The sequence below is a fragment of the Drosophila eugracilis genome, unplaced genomic scaffold, assembly GCF_018153835.1.
Source record: "Drosophila eugracilis isolate 14026-0451.02 unplaced genomic scaffold, ASM1815383v1 contig_1172, whole genome shotgun sequence".
NCBI classification, from domain to species: domain Eukaryota; kingdom Metazoa; phylum Arthropoda; class Insecta; order Diptera; family Drosophilidae; genus Drosophila; species Drosophila eugracilis.
Window position 1 is genome coordinate 258,348 of NW_024571954.1, and position 27,366 is coordinate 285,713.

General features: G+C 37.2%; 1 protein-coding gene across 1 annotated transcript in view; it reads left to right on the top strand.

The window, feature by feature from the left end:
• Nucleotides 1–27,366, top strand: part of LOC108106439 (neurogenic protein mastermind) — a 79,252-nt gene that overhangs the window by 12,082 nt on the left and 39,804 nt on the right. The window contains exon 3 of the mRNA XM_017213472.2: nt 9,791–10,814. Coding sequence (XP_017068961.1) covers nt 10,101–10,814 — 714 coding nt within the window. The 5' untranslated portion in view covers nt 9,791–10,100. The remainder of the gene's footprint in view (nt 1–9,790; nt 10,815–27,366) is intronic.

Sequence of the window (27,366 nt, forward strand, 5' to 3'; positions counted from 1 at the left end):
CAGAAGTTTAAATATGAATTAAAAACCATAATTTGTCTTAGTTAGTCAGTACAGTGTAAGCTTAGAATCTCTCAAATTAAGTTATAATTCATCCTTTATCAGAGGCAATAATTTCATGAATTTTGAAATATTTTAAATCTCGTATAAAACTGAAATATGTTTAAAAAGTTTAAAAACAGATATTAAAAAGGTCTTTAAAGCAGATAATTTAATTAAATATTAAGAACTGAAAATTTCCTAAAAGAGTCAGACCAAAAGTCAAGGCCAAATTCTTAGTTAAATAATCCTAAAAAGTATTTAAAAATATTTAATCCTTTTAAGGAAGTAGAAACTGTTTTTATATCTTCCTTAACATAATCTCCCTAAGAACTTTGAGTTCGCCTTGTTATTCTTAGACAGTTTTTACTGTAGTCCTAGGCATCTTCCTCTTCTTGCCTCTGCTGCTTTTAGTTTTTGTTGTTGTGCTTACAAGCCTGGAGCGTTTTTGGTTGCATCAACTAAATAACAGAGCAAAATAGAGGAAAGGAAAAAAATACTAGAAAAATGGGAGAAAAATGTTTTCCCTGAAATTGCTTTTGTTGTGTACACAAGACCAAGGGAAAACAGGTTGCCAAGAAAATATAAAGAGAGAGAGATGGAAAATGAGAAGCGGTAGGGCGATATGAAGAGCTGCTGCTGCTGCTGCATGCTGATGGACTGAACTTCATTAATTAGCCTCATGAAATGCGCCTGCTAAACACGCCTTAATTACTGGGTCAAACATTGTATCTGTGTGTTTGCATCTTCTATCTCAGTATTCTGTATCTGTATTAGTGTGTGTGTGTGTGTGTGTGCATTTCCGGGCAGTCGAACATCTCGTTTAGTTCCAATTTGTTCAAATATAAACGCCACTCACAGCATGAATTAATTAACGTTAATCAACTTTCGCGCCCATAAAAACAAAATAAATAGAAAAACTAGGAAAATGCTTAGACTGGGCACGAGGCTAGCGCAGTGGTAGATATTATTTGCCTTTTGTTAGATAAAGAATGTGTATTATATAATTAATAGATTAAATACCAGACATTCTTATAGCATATTTAAAGGAAGAAGTATTTGTTGTGTCTTATTTTGAAATTTTATCGGAATTTTTGTAGTTTTTCTATGTTATTAAGATTAATTTTTAGTTAATATAAAGTTATTGTTTCGAGTTAATAACTTAACCTGATATTTGATATCTTTTTTCGTAATATTCATATCCAGAAAACATATTTTCTACTTCTCCTATTGTTTAGTTTTAGAATTTGAGATGTTTTTAGTTTATTGCTTAGCGACAATTTCATGGCTCTCGGCAAGCCTCACGTGTAGCTCATAAATATTTAAGAGGGGATTTTTAGGGAGTGCTGAAAGGGGGTGCGGGGCGGGAGAGCAGGGCAATGTGGGTAATGCAGAGACCGGACCCCGTTTTACTTTTTTTATTTGTATTTTTTTTTTTATAGTTTTCCGCGCGCTGTTTGTTAATTTAGCAAAAAGCATTGCGAAACAGCAGACAATTTAAGACTTCATTAACAGGCCGGGGCAGGCGAACGAGGGGTTAATTCTGGGGCGTTAAATGATGATGATGATGAGGGGGCAAATGGCGAGGGATGGAACCGGAAGAGAGATATGTAGTGGGTTCGGACTTGGAAGGATACGAGCGGCTCTCTTCGTTCCGCACTAAGTCTTTTCGAGGATTACTCGCACCTGCCCAGGTACATTTACATTTAAGTACACACAGATAATGTGTATGTTTGCCGAAGTCCTTAAGGAGGCCTCAAAATATGCCTCATATCCTTGTGTTGGATAAAGAAGCCGCGAAAAAACCGGAATTTTACAGAGGGAAAAACTAAAATTAAAAGTATTTCTGTGGATTTTGCTGCGTTATTACTAAGAGATCTTTAATTTCTAAATAAATATTTAAAGTCTTAACCCTCTTATCTCCAATTTATATATACTTATTCAGTTTTAACCCCATAAACATTTTGAATAATTTGAAATAACTCGAAAATAGGTACCGCACTCTCTTTGTCAATCGAGAATCGACAGGCATGAAAACAGAAATAGAAAATTAATTAAAGTTAGCAGGCGGCAGTCAGGCATTTATTCATTGTCCTCTATACATTTTATGGGTTTTCCGTCCTTTACGCCCGTGAAAAGTCACCCCTGTGTGCTGAGAAGAGTCGAGAAGAGCCTCAGAGCGGCGAGTGGTTGGCCGTTCAAATGTTGTACAACATGGGTTAAAAATGGGTGCAGGCAGATGTGCGGAGACGACGGGTTCACTCGAGAAGAGTGCCTGCCGCCTCTTCGATATGTAACATAGCTAAGCGGGAAAAAATACAGAAACTTCTAACAATTGAATGAGTACTTCTGGAAATGTAGTTTATAGAAATTTTAAATTGAAATGTTTTACGTTCTTGATATTATTTAATATTTGTAACAAATTAATCATTTTAAAACCATTAACTCTTAGATAACCCTTGAGCCTTTGTTTAGTAGAGTCATAGAATTTGGGAATTTTTAATATATTAAATTTATTTAGTATCTCCTATAAAGAAGTGTACTTAGATGATGATTCATTTCCGCTTGATTTGATGATTTGGTTTTATTAAATGACTAACCAACACAAATTTAATAAGATTATTTTCCCAGGGCTTAGGTCTCTTGGAAGTTCGTTGCTAAGCAATTTTCTTGTTTAATTTGATAACCCTAAATATTGAAATATTCTGCTCTTTTCTATTTGCTTTAAAAACTAAATTGTTACTTTCACTTTGTTAGAGAGAATCATTTTTGGCCCTTTTATTTGCAAAAAGTGCCTTTTACTTATTAATGTCTAACGACAAAGGTCCTTTAAGGGTTTCCACAGAATAAGTTTTGTAGTCAAAGTGGTTTTTGTGAGCAAGATTAGAAATTAGTTTCAGAATATGTTTTAGGAAGAGGAAAAATAATAAAGAAAATCCTTACAATCTTCTCTTACATTCCTAGATTTTTCTTAGTGAAAAGCAATAGTTTCCATCAAACCAGAAGAAACTCGCTTACTTAAAGTTGGCGGCTCTTAGGAAATTGGGAGCTCAGCTCAGCAGGAGGAGCCATCCAGTGGTCTCCTCTTTTTCCTCGACTACTTTTTGTGCTAGTTTTCGTTGTTGCTTGCTGGGCAACCGGTTCCGTTGCCGTTGTTTCTTGTGTCTTGTTGTTGCCTTATTGCGAATTTTCCTTATCCATTAGTATGTGTGTGTGTGTATATGTTTGTGACTTGTATGTTGTGTATATCCCGCTGGTGGGGCACTTGCCACTTTAGCATTTTACCACTGTACCGCCAGTCTGGATTTTCTGTGCGCCGCATTGCTGGTGGCATGGAACAACAACAGTGGCGCCCTCTGCAATGTTGCAGCAGCATTGACGATAATGTTGCATGTTGCAGCTGTTGCAAGATACTCCTAAACTCAAAGTTGAAACCATTTCTTGCTTGGAGCAAAAAAAAAAGAAAAGAGAATTTGCACGACATCTGTTTTTGGGACCTGTTGTTGGTGCTGTTGCTTAATGTTGCTGGTGGCGAAGTTGCTGCTGCTGCTGTTGCGTTGCTGTTGCAGCTGGCCAAACAATTTGCATTTACTTGTGGGCTTTCCTTGATTTTTATTTATATCACATTGCGGTTTCTGCTCTGCGTGTGAACTAAAATCCTGGGATTCTTCAATGTTTTATTTCAGTTCCTTTGGAAATAAAATGGGAATCAAAGCTCAAATGGGAAAAAGTGAAATCAGAGATTTGTACTTCCGGTTGTGAAATTTTTGCTTTTGTTAATTATATACTTTCGAATTAGACTTGATAAGAGAAGAGGGCTGTGTTATCAGCTTTATGTGAATATTTTGCTTAATAATTATATAGAAATTTCGCATTTATAATGTTTTTAATGGGGGAAAATGAACTGGTTTTGGATTATCTTTACTTTGTATATTAAAAAGTAAACTTATAATAATGATTAAGGAAATATGTTAATATTTAGTATATTTAACAAGTTGTTTAAACAATTATTTTGCTTTGGCTTATCTTGACTACTTAAACTAACATTTTTATGATTATTTTGTCGTGGTTTTCCTTTTAACATATTTAAAACATTTATTTCAAAACTTATTTTAATCAAATAACTCTTAAATAACCCTAGAAATGTTTTTCGATATCATTAATTGCCTAAACCAAAATTATAATTTAATACTTAAACCATAATAACAAAGCGATTTCCCAATTAATGAGAAAGGCGAGCTAAAACGATTGCCTTTGGGTAAATATGTAGTACACTCGCTTGGAGTTTTCCCCCAGGGCGCATGTGCAGAGACAATCAAGCTAATTGCAAGGAGATGTTTGGTTCTGTACTTTCCACCCAAACATCCGCTCCACCCTCTTGTGGACCACCCTCCTTTTGACCATCTCCTTTTCTCCGGCATTTTCTGCGGTTTGGCTTCAAATTCAACTCGCATTTCCTCAGTCTGCCGCTCGCCTTTGTCCCGGCCGGATGGCTTGGATTTTGGCCCGGACTTCCAATAGATGGGGCGGTCATTTGATTCAATGAAGGCGTGGCTTTGGGCGGAAAATTTGTGCGAGCTGCCGCATTGCCTGGCTTTTCGGTGGTTTTTGGCTCGAAAAGCGGATCTTTCTCGCATTTTGGATTAGGCGCCCAGAGCCTGCAGAGCGAATAGAGAAATAGAGAAAAGAGAGCTTTTCCAGGCCAGCGAGAAAAAAAAAAAAGTGGAAAGTCCACCTTGGCTTGGCTTGGCTTCGCATTTTCCACCTTTTCAGCTTTTGCTTTCTCCGGCTGCTTAGAGCCTGTTAGCATCCGATAAAATTGACTTTTTGTCGCCGCCGACGTTTGTCGTCTCTGTCGTTTGTTTGTCTGTTTGTTTGTCGTTTGCCGTTAGACGTTAGTCGTTAGTTACTTAGTTAGTTTGTCGCTTTCGTCATTTGGAGGCGGCACCATTTTGTTTGGCGTCGTTTTCTCATGGGCCAACAGACGTTTCAGCCAGCCGACGATTTTCAGCCGTCCTCGCTTTTTTCCCATTGCAATAAAATGTATCTTCTCGTTGGTTGCGTTTGAAAAGAGCATTATTACTGCTTGGCGACTAAAAACGCGCGCGATTTTATTTTTGTTTGCACTTCCCAAATTAATTCATTAATTCCATCCATTGCTGACGTGCGTTTTATGATCAGTTTATCAGATTAAATAGTACGGTTCACGGATAAAAATTATATAAACCGCTTCGATGTTTACGTCAATTTAATATTAAGATGCAAATGACATAAATACTAACGCTATTCCATTTTAGTAGCTACACGGTGAGAAATAACTGCTTCATAATGAAATATAGCAAAAAATGTATGTCCGATTTTATTTATTAATTTATTAACGGAGAGAAGTCTACATTACATTTGATATTGAAATTAAATGGAATTTCTCAATTTCTCAATAATATCCAAATTATTTAATTTATAAAAACTTATTTTCCCAAAGCTGTTTGATTTGGCAAAAATTAAACAATATATCTAAACAATATATATCTCAATAAATTCAAAAAAAATATCAACTTTGTCATAAAATTCTTACAAAAATTGTTCTCTGTGCACCTCGCAGCATAAACACACACAAACATGCGCATAGAGAGTGAATAAAATGATTTGCTCTCTTTGCTTTCAGCTATTTCTTCTCCCCACCCTCTGTCATCATTACTCGCTCTTTTGCTCTCTTTCTCGCAGGCAGTACCGTTTTTGAGCACTAACAGCGGCGACTAAAAACGCACCGAAATCTAGCTGCTAACATTTCTGGGCGCCTGTTCGTTTTTGCGATAGACGCGCGACGTAAGTCGACGCCGTTTGATTTCTGTCTCTGTTTCGGGATTCGATGCGATTCCACATCGAACGCCGCACGCTGTTTTCTGGCTTTGGGCGCTGCGAGAAACGCGAGGCGACGGACTACCGTCCGTTTCTGCCGCGTTTCTGTCGTCGCCGGCGATTTTTTAATTCGCGCCGATTTTGCAATGTTTTTGTGCCGCCGGTCGATGTTAAGCAGTCCCGAACATCAGTCGAATGGGGGACTTTAACAGTGGGGTCTCTCGTGTTTTCCCTCTCTCACCCTCTCTCTCTCTCACTGCGATTGCGTCTATATATGTTGTGCTCTCTTTCGATTGGCGCGTTCTATTAGGAACGAGAATTGAGATCATTGGGTAAAAATCTGAAAGATAAAATTATACTGGATTTGTTTTCCCATGTAAATTTAAATTGAGGAGAAGATACGAACGTCAAACGTAGAGAATTACGAATAAATTAGTTTAAGGGTACATCAAAAATGTTGCTATACCACAAATGGCTACTTTTGGTTTAGCTACCTGCTCTGTAATCCTTAGGATTCCTTAGGATTACCACTGTACCTGGGCAATTGTTGCTCTAAAAATCGTGCGGTCCTTCTTCCTACTAACTATCTCACTCTCTCTTCAACTTCATTTACCTTACTCAGATCATAGAAAATCGTAAAAAAGTAACGGCAGTTGCTAATCATTACGTTCCTTAAGTGATTGCAATACCTGCGTTGTAAGTACGCGTTCTTACGGTTAAAGTAATGTAAAACGTAATTCTTTTTTATTGAAGCCAAACAAATAGCTTTTCAAAAGAATTTATATGAACAGAAATGATATGAACTTTTATGGCTCTTATCGATTTCCTCCTTTACTTCCTTTGAAAACTGTTTTCCCCCGAATCTTGCAAGAGCCGTGGCCGAAAATTAATGATGCCCCAACAAAGCGTTTTAATTAAAAATGCTAAGCCCCTCTTAAACATTATGGAGGCGTTTTTTGAAAGCCCTTCATATCGTTCCTTTTTTCATTTTTTCCTTTGGGACTTTACTCGTTTTCTTATCAATGTTTCTTTAGTTCTGTGGAGATTTGATAATAATATTTATTATTATGCTTTTGTTAAGATATGTTTATGAAAGCAGTTCAATGACTAAAGATTTTATTGTTTTTTATGATATTAATTGTAACATTCAATTGCTTATATCTGGAAAAGGGTTGGTTAAGTTGAAATATTGTTGGTTTTCTTTGTATTATTATTTAGTTTTCTTTCCGTTTGTTTTGAATTTCTTAAGATGAGAAGCACTTCGTGATTACGTGGGTTTTCATTTTATGTAGCTGTATTTCCGTTCCATTTGACACCGCCTACCTCAATGGGTTAACGGAGTTCTGTTTTTTAATTAAACGCAGCGGCAGTAGCGATAACAATAACAACATTAGCAAAGAAAAGCAAACAAATCGCTCGCCTCAAATTTGACCTTTTTTTTGCGAGTGATTTAGTTGCTCTTTCACTCAGTTTACTGTAACTCTCATTCACTCACTTACAATATAGCTCGTAAGTGTTACTCTCTAACATAATACGCTCTTAGACACATTCTCTCACTCCGTTATTGCCTCCTCCCACTCGCACCTGTAGTGAGAGCAACAGCCCTGCTGTCTCGCTCATTTGCACTCGTCAGTCGCTTTCTCGCTCCCCCCCAGTTTGGCCACCCACTCTCCCGTTTTCCTTTCCTATCTCTAACTAATAATGCTGAGCGCCTGGTATTCGGTTCGGCCAAACCGCCGTTCGTTTGTATGCGAGTGGATTTTTGTTTTTGTTTCGAACGCGAGTAAAGTCGCGCTGGCGTTTCCAAAATGTTCCCGATATTTCGAGCCAAACTGACAAAAGAAAAAAAAGCACACACACACACACCTATAGAACCAGTTTCCACTGATGCAGCGGATGGAGTTTGGGCTTTAGGGTCTTGGCTTAGCCTTCTCATCTCGCCTCTTGTTTACAGCTTAATTTGCCTGCATCACCCCGTCTGTTCATTCCACCCCCTTTCATCCACGTGCCACTCAACTAATACAGTCGAACTTCCATAATGTATAACTTGAGGAAAAATCGTAATATTAATCGAGATAAAATGAGGCATTTTATGTGCTTATCAGTAAAGTGACACTTTAAAATAATTTCTATAGTTAAAATTTGAACTTTAAAGATCTTAAAAACTATAAATATTTTAAAGTTTATGTAAAAATAATATTTAAAGTTTAATTTTCAAAAAGTTATAGTTCTCAATTTGTAACTAGATTAAATTTATTTAATAAAATAATTATTGTAAAATCAATATCAACAATTTTAATCTTAAGCTAAGAGTTATTTATGTTCTCGCGTGTGGCAATATCAGGCATAAGTTGCCAAAGGTTTTCTGCTCATTTGCGCCTCTGCAACATCCAAAGTTCGTCGTCGGTTGTCGTTCGCTGCTATTCGGTTGCTTTTTTTTTTTTGTTTCGTTTCGCCCCAACGACCGTTGACTCTTTCTACAGCTGGGTAGAGCCCATATAGCACCGCTCGGTGCACTCAGCACCACCGATTTCTCAGCACCATCCCATAGCAGGCAGGCAAGCAGGCAGGCTAAGCCAAGCACCACCACTGAGCTCCATCCAGCTCCAACCGCTTGCCGTCGTCCATCAGTCATTCATTCAACCGCCAGACGCGGCGCAGGCCAGTTGAGTTTGTCAGTCGCTCAGTCGCTTAGTCGCTCATTCCCGATTCCGATTCTCCGATTCTCTGATACCGAATCCGATTCCATTTGACTTTGTTTTGTTCTCTGTTTCTCGCTTTTTTGAGACACGCGAATGCGAATGTGTATAAGAAAACGCGCAACGGCCGCTCGCGTTTTGCCAGCGATTAATGGCTTTAATCAGCTTTGCTTTGATTCACTGAGCAAAAAGTTAGGAAATACAAATATAGAACAAAATGTAAATTATGTACATAAAAATGGTATACAATTTATACGATGATTACTTAATCTTTTGATCTTGAAAACTTTATTTGAAATACTTTCCATAATAAGACTGATTATGAGGTTGATAAGCTATAGTTTCATTTTCTTGTGTTACCAAATTTTGTTTTAGTGTACATTCCTCATAAAAAATGGCTAAGCCTTATCAGTTAGCTAAGATTTATTCTTTGAAGGTCTCTTATAACTATTTATTATTAACATAAACTTATTAAGAGATAAAATATTTGCTTTATGAAAGTACTATTTAAAGTTAATTTTTCTTTTTGCAATTTCATGCTTTTTACAAATATTTTCTCTCAGTGTATAAAGTAGAGTATTTCTTAAACGCATTTATACTGTACGGTTGCATTGTTTTTATCAGTTCTTCGAAATTGTGTTCGTCAATCTATTTTGATTCTGATTTGTTGTGGTTTCTTTCATAGGCATACGTGTGTCTGTATTGACATTACTCATACGCTCTTCCCTTTTTCGCCTGCTCTCACTTTCTGTTTCTTATCAGTTATTTAGTTCATATTTAGTTTCGCTTCCAGCGGATCGAAAAATCGCCGAAATTCAAATGGGGATAGTAGCGAAGAATAGCGTGAATGACCTTGCGACTGATAAGAAAGCTGCTTAAGTTTCGGATTCAGAAGATTTCTACGTTTTGGTTAGGTTTTTGAAGTAGAAAGCTTAAACTTAAATTAGGCATTTTAGAACTATAGTTTGGGGTGTTAGAAGAACTTTAAAACACATTATAACAAGTTTTAAAATTCTGAAAAACAACAAAAAATATTTTAGAAAGTATTCTTTTATAGAGATTAAGATTAGTCTACCTTCTTGGTTCTTAAATTTCAAGAATGAAGAATTTAAAATCATTATTAATTACCTCCTTCATCATTATCAAACTCTATAAACTTGCAACTAATTAACTTGCAACTCTTTTCCCTTTTACAGGACTTGCAACAGGATGTTGACTTCGTTTTCTAGTGGCTGCCTTCACCTGCCACAGCAGCGTATTGCCTCACACCTCGCCGCGTAGAATAGGTATTTCCGGAACAGCAGCAATCAAAAGAGCTGCCAGCAACATCAGACGATATCAGATATATAGACAACCGATATATACATATATATATATATATTTTTATTCGACGCCGCTGTCGCCGCCTTGTTCTTCGCGATTTCGTCGCCGTCAGCGTTCGTCGCCGACTGAGACGAAAGCTGCGAAGCAACGAGCGCCAGCGAAAGCCTCACCACGGACGCATTTATGGATGCGGGCGGCCTGCCAGTTTTCCAAAGCGCCAGCCAAGCAGCCGCCGTAGCCGCCCAGCAACAGCAGCAGCAACAACAACAGCAGCAGCAGCAGCAGCAGCAACATTTGAATCTCCAGTTGCATCAGCAACACTTGGGTCTCCATCTGCAGCAGCAACAGCAATTGCAATTGCAACAGCAGCAACACAATGCCCAGGCGCAGCAGCAGCAACAGATCCAAGTGCAACAGCAACAGCAACAGCAGCAGCAGCAGCAGCAACATTCTCCCTACAATGCCAACCTGGGAGCAACAGGCGGAATTGCTGGAATCACTGGCGGCAACGGAGCTGGCGGCCCTGCGAATCCAGGAGCAGTTAACACCACCGCTCCTGGCGACAATATGCCCACCAAGCGGATGCCGGTCGTCGACCGCCTGCGACGTCGCATGGAGAACTATCGCCGCCGGCAGACAGACTGCGTGCCACGCTACGAGCAGGCCTTTAACACTGTCTGTGAGCAGCAGAACCAGGAGACCACTGTCCTCCAGAAACGCTTCCTTGAGAGCAAGAATAAGCGGGCGGCCAAGAAGACCGATAAGAAGCTGCCAGATCCCTCGCAACAGCATCAGCAGCAGCAGCAGCAGCAGCAACACCAGCAACATCAACAGCACCAGCAACATCAGCAGGCCCAGACAATGTTAGCCGGACAGCTGCAGAGCAGTGTTCATGTGGTGAGTTTTAAGGATTTTTGTTGTCTTGATTTTATTTGTTATTTATGTATTTGAATAATATTTAAAGGTTTTATTGGGATATTGATTAAAAAAGAGTGTTAAAAGAAGTCAATGTTAGGCGTAGTTAGGAGGAAAACTTTAGGAAGTTGATGGTTTTAGAGGGTTTGAAGTTTTGGGATGTAAATTTAATTGCAAACTTTCAAGGAGTTTTTGTTGCGCTTTCGGACATGGCCATCTAACCATGATTGGAATATAGAAATCTGAACTGAGACTTTTCTTAACATAATTGCCGCCCTAACACCAAATTCTTGCAATTTTAAGATTGTGAAATGGATTTGAAATTTCATTTGGGGATTTCAAAAGAGCTTGGGATTATCTTTCGACTCGAATGCAAATCTCATCCAGCAGATACGCGGGTATCTCATCAATGCACAGTTGCCTCACATTAGAGCTGGTGCAGTCCGCGGACTCAAAAGAGCAGCGAAATAAATACGAAGCCAGCAATCCAAGCGGAGAATGCATATACATACTTACATACTATATGTATATATGTACATATATATATACACAAAACAATAATGAGGTCAGCGATTTTTTTTTATATATTTTTGTATGCGAGTGTGCTGGTTTTGTTGTTGTTGCTGTTGTACTCTTTCGGTTTCAGTTCAGTTTCACTCACACAGCTCGCATTCGAACTGCGCCGCCAACTTGTAGCTACAAGATACATTCGCTGTAGCTACAAGCAATTGTAGGTACTACTTAGCTGACTTTTTGACGTTCCTTTGGCTGCATTTGAAAAATACCTTGAAAAGCAGCAACACAGCAGCAGCAGCAGCACCGCAAAAAAGTTGTGTATTTTGAACAAATCAAAAGATTTTTTTTTTCTAAGTGATGCAAGCCAAGCAAGCCGCGAATCTCGACGGCCTCTGGCTTATATAATTGTTAGTTCTGTCGACAATCCGTCAAGCGACCCCATCCACACAGCTTGTAATTACCAGAGCCAGAGCTAGAGCTCGAACTCGAGATTCTGATTCCGACTTGGAGTTTCTATTTCTCTTTTTTTTTTTTTTTTTATCTGAGCAACGCGGAACGTGAGTTATTCGTGGACTTTGCCAGAGCTAGTCGCTTTTCAAGATCTATGAGGTTCGTTCGTTTTGGAGAGGAAAAGTTTTTCCGCATCCGCCTGGCCAAGTCATTTGTGTGTCGTTTTGCACTACTGTGCTGCCTGCCTGCCCCTCCTTGCCCATCAGCACGTAATTATTCATCGCTGACTGCTAGTTGCTGATGATTTGTCCCCCTTCATTTGAATTCTTTTCATATGCTAAAAAGAAAAATAAAGTTGATTTCCCTGTCTCGGGCCGGCGGCTAAGGATGAGGATGTTGCACTAGCTGGGGTCTCTATTAGTGAAAAAGTGTTCTTGGAAAGAACAAGTCATTCAGAATGTTAGACTCTTAATTAAGTTATCAAATGTGGAAACAGTTTTTTTTTTAGTAGATGTAAGTAGGAAAATATGAGATTGCATTGATAGAAATGTTAGAAAGTTTTATGCTTAATTCTTAAATATTATTTGAGAAAAACACATTAAATTCTAGTAAGGGATTTCTTTAACAAAAAGAAAAAATAATCTTTTAAGTTTCATGGTTTTATGCTTAATTCCTTTAACTTATACCTTAATTTTATATAAGTTTCTTTGAAAAGGAGAATACTTTCTAGTAAAAGTTGATAATACCTTTCTTTAAGCACTTCAAAATAAAAGGGAATTTTTTTAAAATTAAAATCAGATCATTATTAGAAACTTTAACACTAGAAACTTTTAGGTATTTACCTCATTCCTAATACAAAAACCTTTGTTTATGTATTAAACTGAATAATAGATTAAAAGTTTATAAGAAATATATATGGCATGTTTCGTATAATTGCTATTATTAAACAATTTTGTAGGAGATTTCTTGAAGATTCACAAAACCTTAAACTTAAATAGTTTTAAGGTCACTTATCAATGAATCTCAAACCTAACCTTTCAATCCATTTTTTATTTTTCTAACTTTACCATTTTTTAGTATGATAATATAATTGCCATTATTAAACAAGACTCTAGGACATTTTTCGAAAAGTTAAAAAACCTAAAACTTGAATAGTTTTAGGGTCACTTATCAATGAATCTCAAACCTCACACTCAGTAACCTTTCAATCAACTTTTGATTTTGCCCTATCCCACCGCCCTCTTCCACCTCTTCTTCTTCTTCTTCTTCAGTAATTAGACTAATTTAATTACTTTCTGATTTCACTGTATTAACCGCTCATCCAATCCCTCCTTTTGGCAGCTAGCCAGCTAGGGAGTTAATGATCAATGGAATGGAATGGCCAGGGAGCGGTTAATCTAAGTTGGCTTTTCACTTTTCATTTCTTTTATTTCTGCTGCTGGCTTTTACTGTTTTGGAAAACTTTTACTGATTGTTGCCGCCGCCTGCGGTTGCCGGTGGTGAAAATCGCTGGAAATTGCGGCCGCTATAGCCGGTGCAACATGCAAAACAAGAAAGCAACATTGCCAGTCCAACATATTGTTTATAATGCGTTGTTGTTTGTTTTTGTTTTTGTTGTGTTATTTTATTTGGGAAAGTCGCGTGTTGCAGTTTCTTCTTCAGCTTCTTCTGGCTGCACTTTTTCCACAGTTTTATTACGTTTTTTTCTGTTGTTTTTTTGTTTTTCCATTCATTGTTGCCAATTTTCACTTCACTTTGGGTCGTGTGGCATTTTCTGACAGCCGTCAGTCAGTCAGTCAAAGTCTCGAAGCGCAGTCAACAAAACAAAAGTTGCATGAGCGATCTGCCCCGCCTACTTTTAGCTGAAATCCGTTGCCCCACACACTCTCTCTCTCTCTCTGTCCTTCGATTTTCCCTGCTTTTCCCCTTGTTTAGATTGTTGTTGTTTATTTCAAGTGCCTTGGCTTAGGTTGTTTTTGTTGTTATTGTTGATGTTGCATCTTGATTGACAAGTGACAACATATTATTGGCGTATCGTTGCAAGCTTAGATTATTTGTTGCTGTGTTGTTGTGGTTGCATTTGGCATTGTTTATCGCTCCTGCAGAAGCCGACGTATTTTGCTTCCCTTTCTATTAGGGGGCGTGGTCTGAAAATATTACTTAAATTACAAGGAGGTTGGTAATTTATATTTATTGCAGGTAGTTAAGGTGTTATTGGAGGTGAAATTGGAGTTCAAATATGAGAAAAGTTATAGAAATTTCTTAGGGGACAAGCTGGGTTTTTTGTTTAAGATTTTTTGCTCTAGAAATCTCTGAAGATTAAATACTAATTGAAGGTTTATCATGTCACTATATCTTCATGTTATTAATATGTATTCTAAGGCACTATTGTTTAAGAGAAAACAAATTTCCCAAAGGTGTGTAGGATTTACTGTGATTATTAGTAATTTTATTAAAAAAAAACCTAGCTTAGGTGTTATAAAACTAAATTTTCTTAGTCATTTTAGTCATTTTTCTATTTTTTTAAGCTTAACAATGAGTTTGAAGCTAAAAAGCTAACATAGCGCCAGGAGCAATAGCAGCTAAGGCCTTCTGCCTCTGGCTAAATCTAACACTTACTGATATTAAAATTAAAAATCTTTACAATTTTATATTTATATATTTTTTTTAACAAAACTAAATCTTGTAAACAATACTAAATCTAAGGTATTTCTTAAAGAGTACTAGCTGCTAGGGCCTACGACTCGAGATTAAAATTTGTAAATTAAAAATACTTAAATATTTTGGTTGGTTCTAACTATAAAATGGTAAAGGTTCATTATGGTTTCTTGTGAAATTATATTTGGGACTATGAGAAGGTTTATTATGACCGAAAATGAGGGCCCTGACGCTCTGCAGAAGACGGCATGAGTTGAGCAGATGGTCAATTCCAAGTTGTTAGCCGCAAAGGCAGACGGGACGTGCTGTGAGGATATGTTTGTGAATTTGAATTTAAAAACTTCTAAGTTTTATCTGATAGTTGTTGCTAGTTCAATGACAGTTTTTAAAGTTTAAATTATGGTTTTAAATTAAGTTTTTAATAGTCCATAAAAGACAAAGTTTAGATGATTATTTGAAAGGAAACTTCTTAGATGTTTAATTTCAATTTTTAAATGCAATTTTCTTAAGTTCTTTTAAAACATTCGAAAACTAACTTTTTATCTCACAATCCCAATAACATTATCTATTGATACTAACTTATTTTTTATATATTTATAAATATTTTAAACATGTTTTCCTCTGCTGATAACAACCACTAGAAAACCATTCAAAGAAATTTAAACTATCTTAGCTTTTAATACCTTTAAAGCTCTTCAGAAATTTCCATCAGTATTACCATGAATAAATAAATTTAAATATTTAAAAAGCTAGAGCTTGGCATACCTGAAAATATTTGGCTGTAATCTGTAGGAAAAACTAAATTCATTTTCCTGGCTCAATGTTTAATTTATTACAGATTATTCCAAAGTTTTCAGCTTGCTTTTTCCTTGCTCAACTTGTCGACAATTTATGTATTTTAAACATTTTACACATTTTTGTTAAATGCATCATTTATCTTCGACTTGGCCATTGAAGTTTGGGGGGCAGACTGAAAATTGCCCGCCCACTAGGGGGTAGGGCAGCCGCCTTCACCCGCTTACCTCTTCTCCCGTTATGGCCTTTTGCTAAAAGGGGATTCACCTTAACAGTCTGCACCCCTTTGCGTGCTCTGTCTTTTGGCCTAACGAAGATATGGAGGGGTTTCAGTGGGTTCAGCAAAAAAAAAAAAAAAGAAAAGAGTAAGAAAAAGAAGGGGGCTGTAAAAGTAAGGAGCAAGTGGGGGTAGGGAGGAAACAGCCATGCCACCTCCGTTGCTTCAACAAAATCGATTCCATTTCGACAAATGGGAGAAGGCAAACAGCCGAAAAAAGCAAAGAAAACCGAATTGCAGACGGAAAACTGAATGCGGCCTGCACTTGACTACAGATGAGAGGGGGGTGGAGGAGGGGATACAACGGATTGATATATGCAGTATATAGCAAATGATGTGCGGGATATATACATATATATACGAGGTGTGTTCAAAAAGTAAGGTGACTCTTCAAATTTCGCGAATTTCAAATTTTTCGATTATCGATTTTTTTGTTTTGTTATATTGGTACACTCTTCCCTAACATCTGTACCAAGTTTCAATGGAACATCCTCTTTTGTTTGGTTGTGAGAGGCGTAAAGTTACAAGTTATTTTGCGAGCTCGGCGATTTTTTGCTATCGAAAAATATGGATCAAAGGATTTGGATTTTTTGGCCAAAAACAACACCACAATAATGCCTCAGCCACCATATTCACCGGATTTGGCCCCATGTGACTTTTTCTTGTTCCCAAAACTGAAGATAATCGAAAAATTTGAAAAATTTGAAATTTGAAAAGTCACCTTACTTTTTGAACACACCTCGTATAACTTCTAAAACGTTTCGATAATCGAAAAATTTGAAATTCGCGAAATTTGAAGAGTCACCTTACTTTTTGAACACACCTCGTATATAGCCAGCGGAATAAATTATAGCCGGATTTCTCGAATAATATTATTGCAAAAGGCAATGCATTTTCCTTTGATTATTTCTTATCAATTTATTGCTTGATTTTTGTTAAAGAACAAAGTTGAGGGACGTTTGCTGAAGGTTTTAGGTTTTTTAACTTTAAGATATTATCGTTAATTTTGTTAATTAAATTTTTAATAGTTTGGTAAATACATATATGAGTTGATAAAGAGAAATAGAGCTCTTTGACTGTCAAAGTTTAGTTTTAAAATGGAATTTTCTTAAGTTTTGTTAGTTTTGAAATCATAAAAGGAAACTTCTTTGCCTATAAAATCAAATAGGTTCTTTAACTAATATAAAGTCATGATTAAACACAACTTAATATAAGCCTAAGTTTATCCAATTTACTCATTATGGCTTAACTTCTTAATAAGAACCTCGACTACCCCCTGCACAGTGGGCCACATAGCGTGTTTGTCACGCATTCCTCATTTCAAGTGATGTGGGGAGTTATGGTACTATATCTATACATATATATTCCCGCTGCACTTCAAAGGCTTCATTTTCGGTGCGTGATATCCTTGTGCCTTGTACAGGGAACCTAAACTAAAGCTGACTAAATGAAGTTGCAAGGACTCTCAGACACACACACATACACACCCTCATACCTATATAGTCACAATGAATTTTGCATCTTTTATTTATTATGTTTGGCAAATTTCATTGCATATTAAAAATGCAATTTTCCACAAGAAGAGTAGAGCTTTTCCATAGCCTTCCTGCCATTTATCCTTTGCCATCCTTCGACGACTTTTTGGGCCAACAGGCAAAGCTCTAGCGTTCTAGGCCCTCTGAGCTTTAAGTTCTTGAGTCCTGGCTTTTGTCAATTGTCTTAAACATTTTAATTGCTTTACGTTTGTTGTCGTTGTTGTTGTTGTTGTTGTTGTTGTCAGGGCAAAAATAATAAACAAGAGAAAGGCGTAACAGAAAATGTACGTGAATGGTATGAGAGAAGGTGTGCTTGTGTGTGGTTTTGGCGAGTGGCTTGCTGGATGGATTTTTAACCCTTAAATAATAATCGCTGGGTAATCGCATTTTTTTGTGTTCTGTTCATTTTTATTTAGGGATTTTACATTGAGAACACAGGGGAATGCTTGTGGATTTTTTTCAGTTTGTTTTTTCGCCAGCCTTTCCACACATCATCAGCAAAACAAACCGTGCGGAACCTGTCCCAGCCCCCGCCGTCCTTTCCTCTTTTCCGTTGCTGTTGCTCTTTCGCTTTGCCCTTTAAAATCGATAAACTCATTTTGAAGTTGTACCTACAAACACACACTTACTTATACACACATCTTAGCCACACAGATACACACTAGCTAACTTGCCTCAACTTTTAGCTAACTTTCTTTCCTATCTAGTCTACTGACCATCTTTTGAGCTTCTTAAGATAACCATAAATATTCCTTCAAGTACGAAATGTATATATTTTTGGCTAATTAATTTGATTTGGAAATGAAGAGGCAGACAAAGAGGCGTACTCGATGAGTTGCAAATATTTGTGGCATCTTCAGAACTTGAACACTTTTCACTTAAAATGACCAGCTAGTGTCGATGGGTATAGGTTAAGCTTTGGAATGACGCCAGTTCGGCGCCATTCTGGACTTCCCTTTATGCACTTTGGCATCCACATCCTCGTCATCGTTGTCGTTCTCATCCACATCCCAAAGGATGTCGAGGTCCCCGGGCTTGCATTCAATTTGTGTGTCGATTACATGAAATGAGCTCTTGCCCGCTTGGCCGGGAAATGGAAAAGCTGATGAAGAGCGGGTTTATATGCAAAATTAAGCCAAACACGGCTCGTGTGTCAAAGGCAAATGTGCTCGATTGATTTGGCTGGCCATAAAAACAGTCAAGGGAATGAAAATTGTACTGGACAAAGTGATAATGGTTGTCTTTTGGGGGTTTACTTTATATATTTAGCTATGATGTATCATAGATATACCTTAACATCCATCAAACTTTATAGATTACCTAACACACTTTAAAAATTCCATTCAATAAAGTTTACATTATTGATGTTGATTGATAAAAAGAGAAATGCTTTCAACTATCATCCCCAAAAAAACTGCTCTTAGTGCTTTTAATATTTCATCAACTAATCTTTGTAGCTTTCAATTTTAAAAATCAACCTAACATATGGCCTTACTAAATTGATTTATTAGCCAGGTCTTGTTGGTAAATCAATCCTATTAAACTTTTATAAATGATAAATGAGTAAATCTGCCTGGGTTATTGATACTTATAGAGGTTGTTCGTCCTCCTCCCCACCAAACTGACATTTATCGGCTGCAATCTTATCCCCCTAATAGCATCGTGTTCATCCCTAAAATCAGTATATTACACCAGATTTTATACTACTTCCATCAGCGATTCGTTAAGTTTGTCTCTTTACCCTGAACCATCCCCCAGAAATCACAGCCAACCCCCCTTCTACGTCCCGCTGTTTCCTGTCTCTATACATACAGTCCTGCCAATAACCATAACGATTATGTCCGTGCAACATGTGACATCAACAACATCATAACGGAGCTGAAATCGAGCCAGCAACACCATTGATTGCTTGATGTTTTCCGTACTGCAAAAGCATTTTCATTTAGATTTTCCTCCTTCGTTTTCCCTACATAACATTAAATGTTTTCACCATTTCCCACCTGCAGTTTTCAATTTGCATGGCAAAAAGTGGGCTAAAGTGGGGGTGTAGAAGCTCTAATGAGCTCCATGTTGGTTAGATCCTCTGAAATTCCGCCTAAACTTCATCTTTTGTTAGGCCCATGCGGCGTATGCTTAATATGTACGGCATATGGACAAATGCCTCTCGAAGTGATTAGCGTTTATGGCTTACAGCCCGAATCCTGGAACAATGGCACTTGACCAATTCCACGGGGAGAACATCGTAGGTTTTGCAGAGAGGGAGGAGGAGAGGATGCCACTTTACGGGGATTTGTAGAGCAGCAACGGACAGCATAAGCAGTCGTAGTAGTAGTAGTAGAATGAAAAAAAAACATTTTTCATTACTTTACTGGAGCGGAAATGGCAAATTAACTGCACAAATACAGGGCCACGTGTGTTAGTGTGTGTGTGAGAGAGAGTGTGTTTGTATGCTCATTTATTCATTACATTGCATGCGCCCCTCACTTAACCCTCACCCTTTGTCCTACCCCTCTGGAACACCACTGCCTCCCCCACCCAAAAACCCTCCTCTTTCACCCATCTTATTGACTTCAAATGCGAAAAGTCAATTTTGAGGCAGAGACAAGGTTGATCTCAGCGATGATTTAGGTAGAGCGAAGGTACAGTCGAACTTTTGACTTGGAGAACTTTTAAGGAAAATTATTATTAAGGAATTACTTAAAAGATTATTAATTTATCATAATACATGGATTCTACGAAGTTTGGGTTATGTTTTTTATGGTTTTTCAAAGCTTAAAATATGAAAAATCTTTAAATTTTAAATTTTTTTGGTGAAAAATTGGAATAATGATTGTTGAACAATTTTTGCAATTTTTTTTTTAGTTTTTAAGGTCCCTTTCTCTTCTAAGCTGATTTCGATTATCCCATTTTTTGACTATTTCTGACATTTTTTGTAAGGGCTATCAATTCTTTTCAAAAAATGTCCAAAAACTGACATTTTAAGTCATGCCGATTAGACATTTAATTAGGAGTTCAAAGAGGGGTGAAACCCAATATTTTGACCACTTTTGGCGTTCTGTTGTTATGGCTAAGAAACTGTTTTTTTACGACATTAATGAGGATACAAATGTTTAAACAATATTTGCTTTTTTTTTATCTAACCTTTAAGGTCACAAATAGGTTCAAAAAAGAGGTACAGCAAAAAGACTGACAAAACTAAGTACCAATATCAGTTTTTAGTTTATTAACAAAAAAGCCATTTTTGATAAGGGGTTACATCATCTGTTTTTTCGATAAATATTTCATTTCAAGGTGTGTATGCCAGTGGACTAGAAATATAATTACGAGTCGATGGAGGTATAACATTCCCTATTCTGATCAATTTTGGCAATTGAAAGTGAAACTCAAAGTTACTATCTTAGAAAAGTCATCCAAATATGAAATCTTAAGAAAATCAAGAAGTGTTTGAGATCTTAACAGACCGAAAAGAAATATTATTATTCAGACGGTTATCTTTGTAGATTTGTCTCCTTTCAAAAATGTTAAATTCTTTCTCATTTTTAAAAATATCCAACTTTAATTAAGATTAATTTTATAAAGATTATCCACATAACATAACATCCATAAAGTAACTTACACTTAAATACGATAAACCATTTCCCTATCGTCATCCAGAGTTTTATTATTGCATTCATTGCGTCACTGAGATTGCTTTTGTTTGCCTGCTCCGTTGACGTTTTTAAATGTTTTTAAATGTTAAAAATAAATGGACATTTAACAAACAAGAGAGAGAGAGAGAGAGAGAGAGAGAGGGGGAGAGGGTAAAAACAAAAGACAAAGAGGAGACGAGGCAACGTCATCAATGTCAGCGATGACGAAATGTTTGCAAATAAACAAAACTCGCCTCCAACAAATAGAAATGTTAAATGATTCGTGGATGTGAGACAATGAGTGTCCATCCGACACATGAGCAAAAAGTTTACGTCTGAGTGGGTTTTTTTTTCACTGTGTTTTCTGTTGTTGTTTCTGTTGGGTTTTCTGCCCAGGGTGATACATACACTGGGAGAAGCAATGCGGCCGCCGCCGCCGCCGCCGGAAGTTCAAAAGGTGACAATGAGACAACGAGGAAGGCACTGTCAGTTTGAAAAAACAAAAAGCTGCAGCGGGGGTTGGGAACTGGACAATTGGCGGCAGAATTCACTTGAAGCAATTAAATTTATGAGATTGTTGATTTTGTGCCTTTTTGCAAACTTTTGTCGGCCGATGAAAGCCAAAGGGTTGCACTCTCCACTCCCTTATTTGATTTCGTTATCCAACTCATATTCAGATATATATAGTATATATATATATATATTTAAGCTTACCCAGATAGCTATAAAATATCTTTGGTTCACATTTAAATCCGTAATTTCAATTCAACTTGTCGTGTTTACACACACAATGCATAATTTATAGAAATTTGTCTGCAGAGCGCAGTAGCGACACAGGCCGAGCAGAGCAGAGCTGAGTAGAGCAGTTGGCGAGCAATTGCGGAACAGAGATAGCCATAGGCGTGGAAGGGAGACGGAGAGTGCGGTCTCATGTAACCTGAAGTAGAGGAAAGCGCGGCGCGTTTGCACAGTGGATTAGAAAAGTTCGGACGGTGGGATGGCTTGGGAGAAAAATCGAGGGAGTTTTTTCAAAAAACTTAAATCAGGTTCAAAAATTGGTTTAGGAAACTTTTTTTTTGATTTTAATTCTAGGTTCTTTGGGTTTTATTTCATATTTCAAATGATGATTAAGCTAAGAATGAATAATGTAGATTTAGGTCTTACTTGGACTGCCGCAAACTACGAATAATCCTCTAAAAAGGCCGCTTTTTGAGCTTTTTAAAATGCTGTTTTCTTAGTTGACTTTCCATAAAGGTTTCACAATACATAAACATAAAACACCTAATATATATATTAATAAATTAAACCTTTTTTTTAATCCCATTAAATTCCATCTATTACCTTATAAAAATGTCAAAAAAAATCCCAAAATTCTCTTCCTTTTTAGGCTATTTCTTTATCAAACTTTAAAAACAAAAATCTTTCTTACAAAAACTAAACATTTTTGCTTTAAAATTTCCCCTAAAAATAATATTTCATCTTCCCTTTGCCACCTCTTCTAATATTTTACATCACAATTTTTCGGGGTTGTAACCTTTTTGCGGATACTGTGTGTGTGTGTCCATGGGGCACAGCAGAGTCATGGCACGCAGTCTCTTTCAGTCAGTCAGTCAGCAATCAGCCCGCTCTGCTATACCGCCCCTTTCGACCTGCTGCAAACCGGCGCCCATGCCCCTGCCTCATACCCTATCCCCTTCTCAAGTGTCGCATATGGCAGGCAACGTGTGCCCACCCCCTTCTAGCTCCTCTTTTTCCACCAACATTTCTCCCCTTTCTCTGTCGCCTCTCTTTCGCTGGCTTGCTGCCCCTTCTTGATTCGCTGTTGTTCGTTGGTTTTGAAGCTTCTGTAATGGGGCGCCACTGTGGTCCTAAAAAGGGGGCCCTGGGCTAGTGAGAGGGGGACGAATGGCAGGTCGGTCCCCATATCACAGTGAGTGCCTATACATGTATTATGGTGTGTATGCCGGTGTGCCTGTGTGCGTGTGTGTGTGTGTATTTGTGTTAAACTCAACGAAGCTTAAAAGCTTTGTTTGCACCATGAAAGACTCCAATATTTGTAGTCTGTATTCCTCCACTTGATTTCCCAGCCGATGGTATGTAAACCAAAAAAAAATAGGAAAACCAGGCCTTTTTTTATTAGCTGCGATTGATTATCGAAAATGGGCTTAGGATTGAGATGCTAAGTTAAGAAAATTTTGGTAAGTTTTAAAGTTTCTAAAAGGCTTTAAAGTTCTCAGAACTTACTTGTAGAATAATTTGATAGGTCAAGAAACTTATAAGATTAAAGGCTTAATTTAAAGTAAAAATAATGTAATAAATATTTGTTTCTTTGAAATATTTCATATCTATCATCTATCATAGATATATTCTATCTATATAATCTATCTATATAATCTATCTATATAATCTATCTATAAAATCTATCATCAAACCACATTTAAACTTGAGATTCTATGTTGAAGTTAAGGAGTTTTGTTAAGTTTTTAAGGTTTCCATAGGGTTTGAAGTTCTCAGAAGTACTAGTAGAATAATATGCTAATATGATTACAAGATTAAAAGATTATTTTTAAGTTGTAAGCAATAGCAAAGCCTCTTGGAAGCTGTATTTAAAATATAAGAAATAATCTAACAAATATTTATATATTTGTTTTCAATATTCATTATAATGCGGTTAGGCTGAAGATTCTAAGTTGAAGTTCAAGAATTTTGGTTAGTCCAGAAGAACTTACAGCTTCATATAATAAGGAGAAAATATTACAAGAGTAAAAGCTTAATTAAAGGTTGTAAGAAATACTATAACCTCCTAAAAGTTAAGTAAGATAAGGAAAGTGTGTATATATATATAGTACTATACGAGGTGTGTTCAAAAAGTAAGGTGACTCTTCAAATTTCGCGAATTTCAAATTTTTCGATTATCGAAACCTTTTAGAAGTTATACGAGGTGTGTTCAAAAAGTAAGGTGACTTTTCAAATTTCAAATTTTTCAAATTTTTCGATTATCTTCAGTTTTGGGAACAAGAAAAAGTCACATGGGGCCAAATCCGGTGAATATGGTGGCTGAGGCATTATTGTGGTGTTGTTTTTGGCCAAAAAATCCAAATCCTTTGATCCATATTTTTCGATAGCAAAAAATCGCCGAGCTCGCAAAATAACTTGTAACTTTACGCCTCTCACAACCAAACAAAAGAGGATGTTCCATTGAAACTTGGTACATATGTTAGGGAAGAGTGTACCAATATAACAAAACAAAAAAATCGATAATCGAAAAATTTGAAATTCGCGAAATTTGAAGAGTCACCTTACTTTTTGAACACACCTCGTATATACTATATGTAATACCCCAAGCACCATAACTCTCAAGTCAAAGTTTAGAATTGAAACCAATTAAAATCTGAAAAATCATTCTTAATAAAATAACTTAAAATATCAGAATTTGGCTCAAAAGATAAGTTAGAAAAATTCTCCAATTAGCTTAAACTTCGTAAATAAATTAAATTGAGATTTTTTAAATTAAAACCTTAACTAACATCTTTAGCCAACCAGAATTCTTTTTCCCTAAGCTCTTTTCAAAATTTCAGTGTTCTACTTTTATTTTCTTGTTTTGCAAAAATTTGAAATGAATTTGATTTATGCATTTTTGAAGGCAGAAGGAATTCCCTCTCATATCTAGGGGGGCAGGAGAACCCTATCAATGCTACTGCTTGTTCCTGCCTATGCCTAGCACTCCACCCACCTCTCCACCCGCCTAAGCAACCCCAACGACAAACTGTGCCATTCTATTGAGTGCCGCGCCCACTTTTCACGCACGCCCCTTCGCTTGGCCGAGAAGTGCAAGGAAAGCGAAAACGAGCAAAATGTGGGGTGAATAAAAAATAAAAAATAAATGAAAAAAAAATACAAAAAAAGATTGTTGAGGCAGCCACATAATCCACTTTTGCATCAGCCAAGCTAGCAGAGATGCTAGCCTCCCCCCTGGGCCAATCCCCCCTTTGCAACGACGCCCCTGTTCTGGAGTGCCTTTTGTTGCTGTGGAGAAATATAAAAAATAATTGGAAGTCGCTTGCAACGATGTTGTCGCTCTCGTCAGCCTCGCCGCCGTTGACGTTTTGCTTGTTAGCTAGCTAGCTGCATATACTCTCTCTCTCTCCGTTCAGTTTCCCTACCGTTTTTCCATTGCCATTTCCCATTTTCACTCGTCTGCTGTGCGGTTTCAATCTTTTTCCTGGGCTTCGCTTTTGATTTGACTTTTGTTTGCTGGTGATTAGGAGCTCAAGGAGGCAAAGAAGCCAGAAGGATTTGTTTAAACAATTTACAAATGCTTCATTGAGTTGCAAGTGCAGGAAGCACATGGGGCAAGGAGAAATTTCGGTTAAAGTTACTTTCAGTTTGGAGTAAAAGTTGGCTCTGCTGAAAAATGTGATTTAAGCTTTTCTGATACATTTTAATAGTCCGATTTAAGTCATGTTTAGAGCCATTACCATCCTCCCCTAATTTGGTTTACAAACTCAAATCGAAACAATTTCCCAAACTCGTTGACACTTTCGTTTGACCCCCAAAGAGTTGACCCTCTCTTGAGTCCTGTCATCAGCAACTTTCTGGGATGTCCTGGTAAATGAATAATTTTGATTGAGCCTCTTGAAGTTTTCTCCCACTCCCCCAGACCAATCCCCTAATCGTTGTGTTATCCGCCGTGTTTTATCAACACTTTTGCATCATCTTGGCCCATCGTCAGTGTCGTCATCATCATAATCATAACTATTATTATTAACGGCAGAGAAACGAGCCTATTTAGCGTCAACAAGCACAAAATCGTCTGCTACCCCTTGGGCAGAGATATATCCTTCAGCTATGCTCCCCTCTACTCCCTTCTCTTCCTACACAGCTCTGCCACCTAGCAGGAAAAACAACCCCCCTACCTCCCAAAGGCTTTCACATCCGAAGAAAAAAGCAAATTTCCCACAAAACTTTAGCAGGCGATAAAAATTTGTCTACATTAGCTGAGAGAAAGAGCGAGGGAGTGGAAGCCGAGCTGAGCCGCACGTTGCACAGTTTTGTGGCATATGCCGCACGGTTGTGCATAGTGAGAAATATTAGATTGTAAGTTAGAAGTAAATATGGAAAATATATTGTTTCTTGATTGTTTTTATGATTAATGAGCACTAAAATAACATTTAATCAAACTGAAAGTCATATTATTTATGTTTTAGTCATTGAAGTTAGGACCGGTTTAGCTTCTGTGGTCTGTTAATCATTATAAAGTCTTAAATAACTTTTATTTTTTGTTCTATTTATAAATAATCTGAATTAAAAAAGTATCAGAAGTGATAAAACAGCCTATAAAAACTGTTAAAAAAGGTGAAATTCATATTTCTCCTTCCTTCTTCAGATGTTTTTTATATCTTACTCTTTATTTTACCAGTTTTTTAGTTTAAAGTTCCATATTTTAAATTTTTTAAGTTGTAAAAATGAACAAACTTTCTTTCTCTCAGTGCCCACCTATCTGGTTAATCCCCCTTCTTTTCGCCTTTTATTAGGCAACTATCTTTATCAGAAGTTTTCTGTTTTGCTGTATTTTTGTTAACAATCTTAACGGTATTCGGCATTCGAGGCAATCCTCTCGGCCACCTTAGCTTCGTGTGTGGGTGCCATTTACAAGGGACAACATTCGGTCTGCTGTCACCCCCGCCCTCTTTGCCCTCCCACTCTACTGTTACTACTGCTGCTCCTTCTACAAAATCTACAAACCAAAAGCAAACGTACCACACCATCTCCCATCCTGTGCAATTTGTGGCCTGGCTTTAAGTTTCTGGCTTAAGTGCGCATGTCCTGGACACGAGATTGTCTGCCCGCTTTCCTTGCTCAATTATTGACGAAAAATTGTGAAATTTGCCTGCCAGCCGCCGACTGGATTCTGTTAATTGCCCCCCAACATTGCAAATTTCACCCACTTCTCTTCCCTTAAACCCCCAGCACTCTGCTCTTAAGTACCTCAACCTTCGCTGATCGAATTAACTGATTTTATTGTTGTTGTTGTTGGTTTTATTGTTGTTATTGTTGTTGTTGTTATTGTTGTTATTGTTGTTGTTATTGTTATAGTGCAGTGCGTTGACATAAACAAACAAAAGTTCACACTGAGGCGAAAATAAATAAATAGAGAGTGCAAATTTCATTTCGTTAAATGGCGGGCGACGTCGACGATGTCGCTTAATTGAATATCGTCCAACAACAACAATAACAACAACAACAACCACAATAACAAAAGGCAAAAGCAATAACAACTAGACTTCTCCACTAGCAAATCCACTTGACGACAAGCAGCTAAGACAATTGCAGAAGGCGTGACAACCCTTCTCCCTAGCCCCCCACACACACACACCCATCTTGCCTCATACCAAACCCATACAACCATCTATGCCTTCGTCATTGCATCAAAACAAAATTCAATTAAGTTGATTGCAAATCGTTGCCGTCAAAATGAAGACGAAAAGAAAAACAAAAGAAAATGAAATCGAGCAGAAATTGCATAGAAAAGGCGCTAAAATTGGAAAATGCGAACTCAAAATGGGAGTTAACCTGGGAAAATAGAGGAAAATAGTGGAAAATATGTTTATAATCTTAAAATGATAAACTAAAACCAAGCATTTCATTCTTAATGGTAAGATTAACTTAACTAT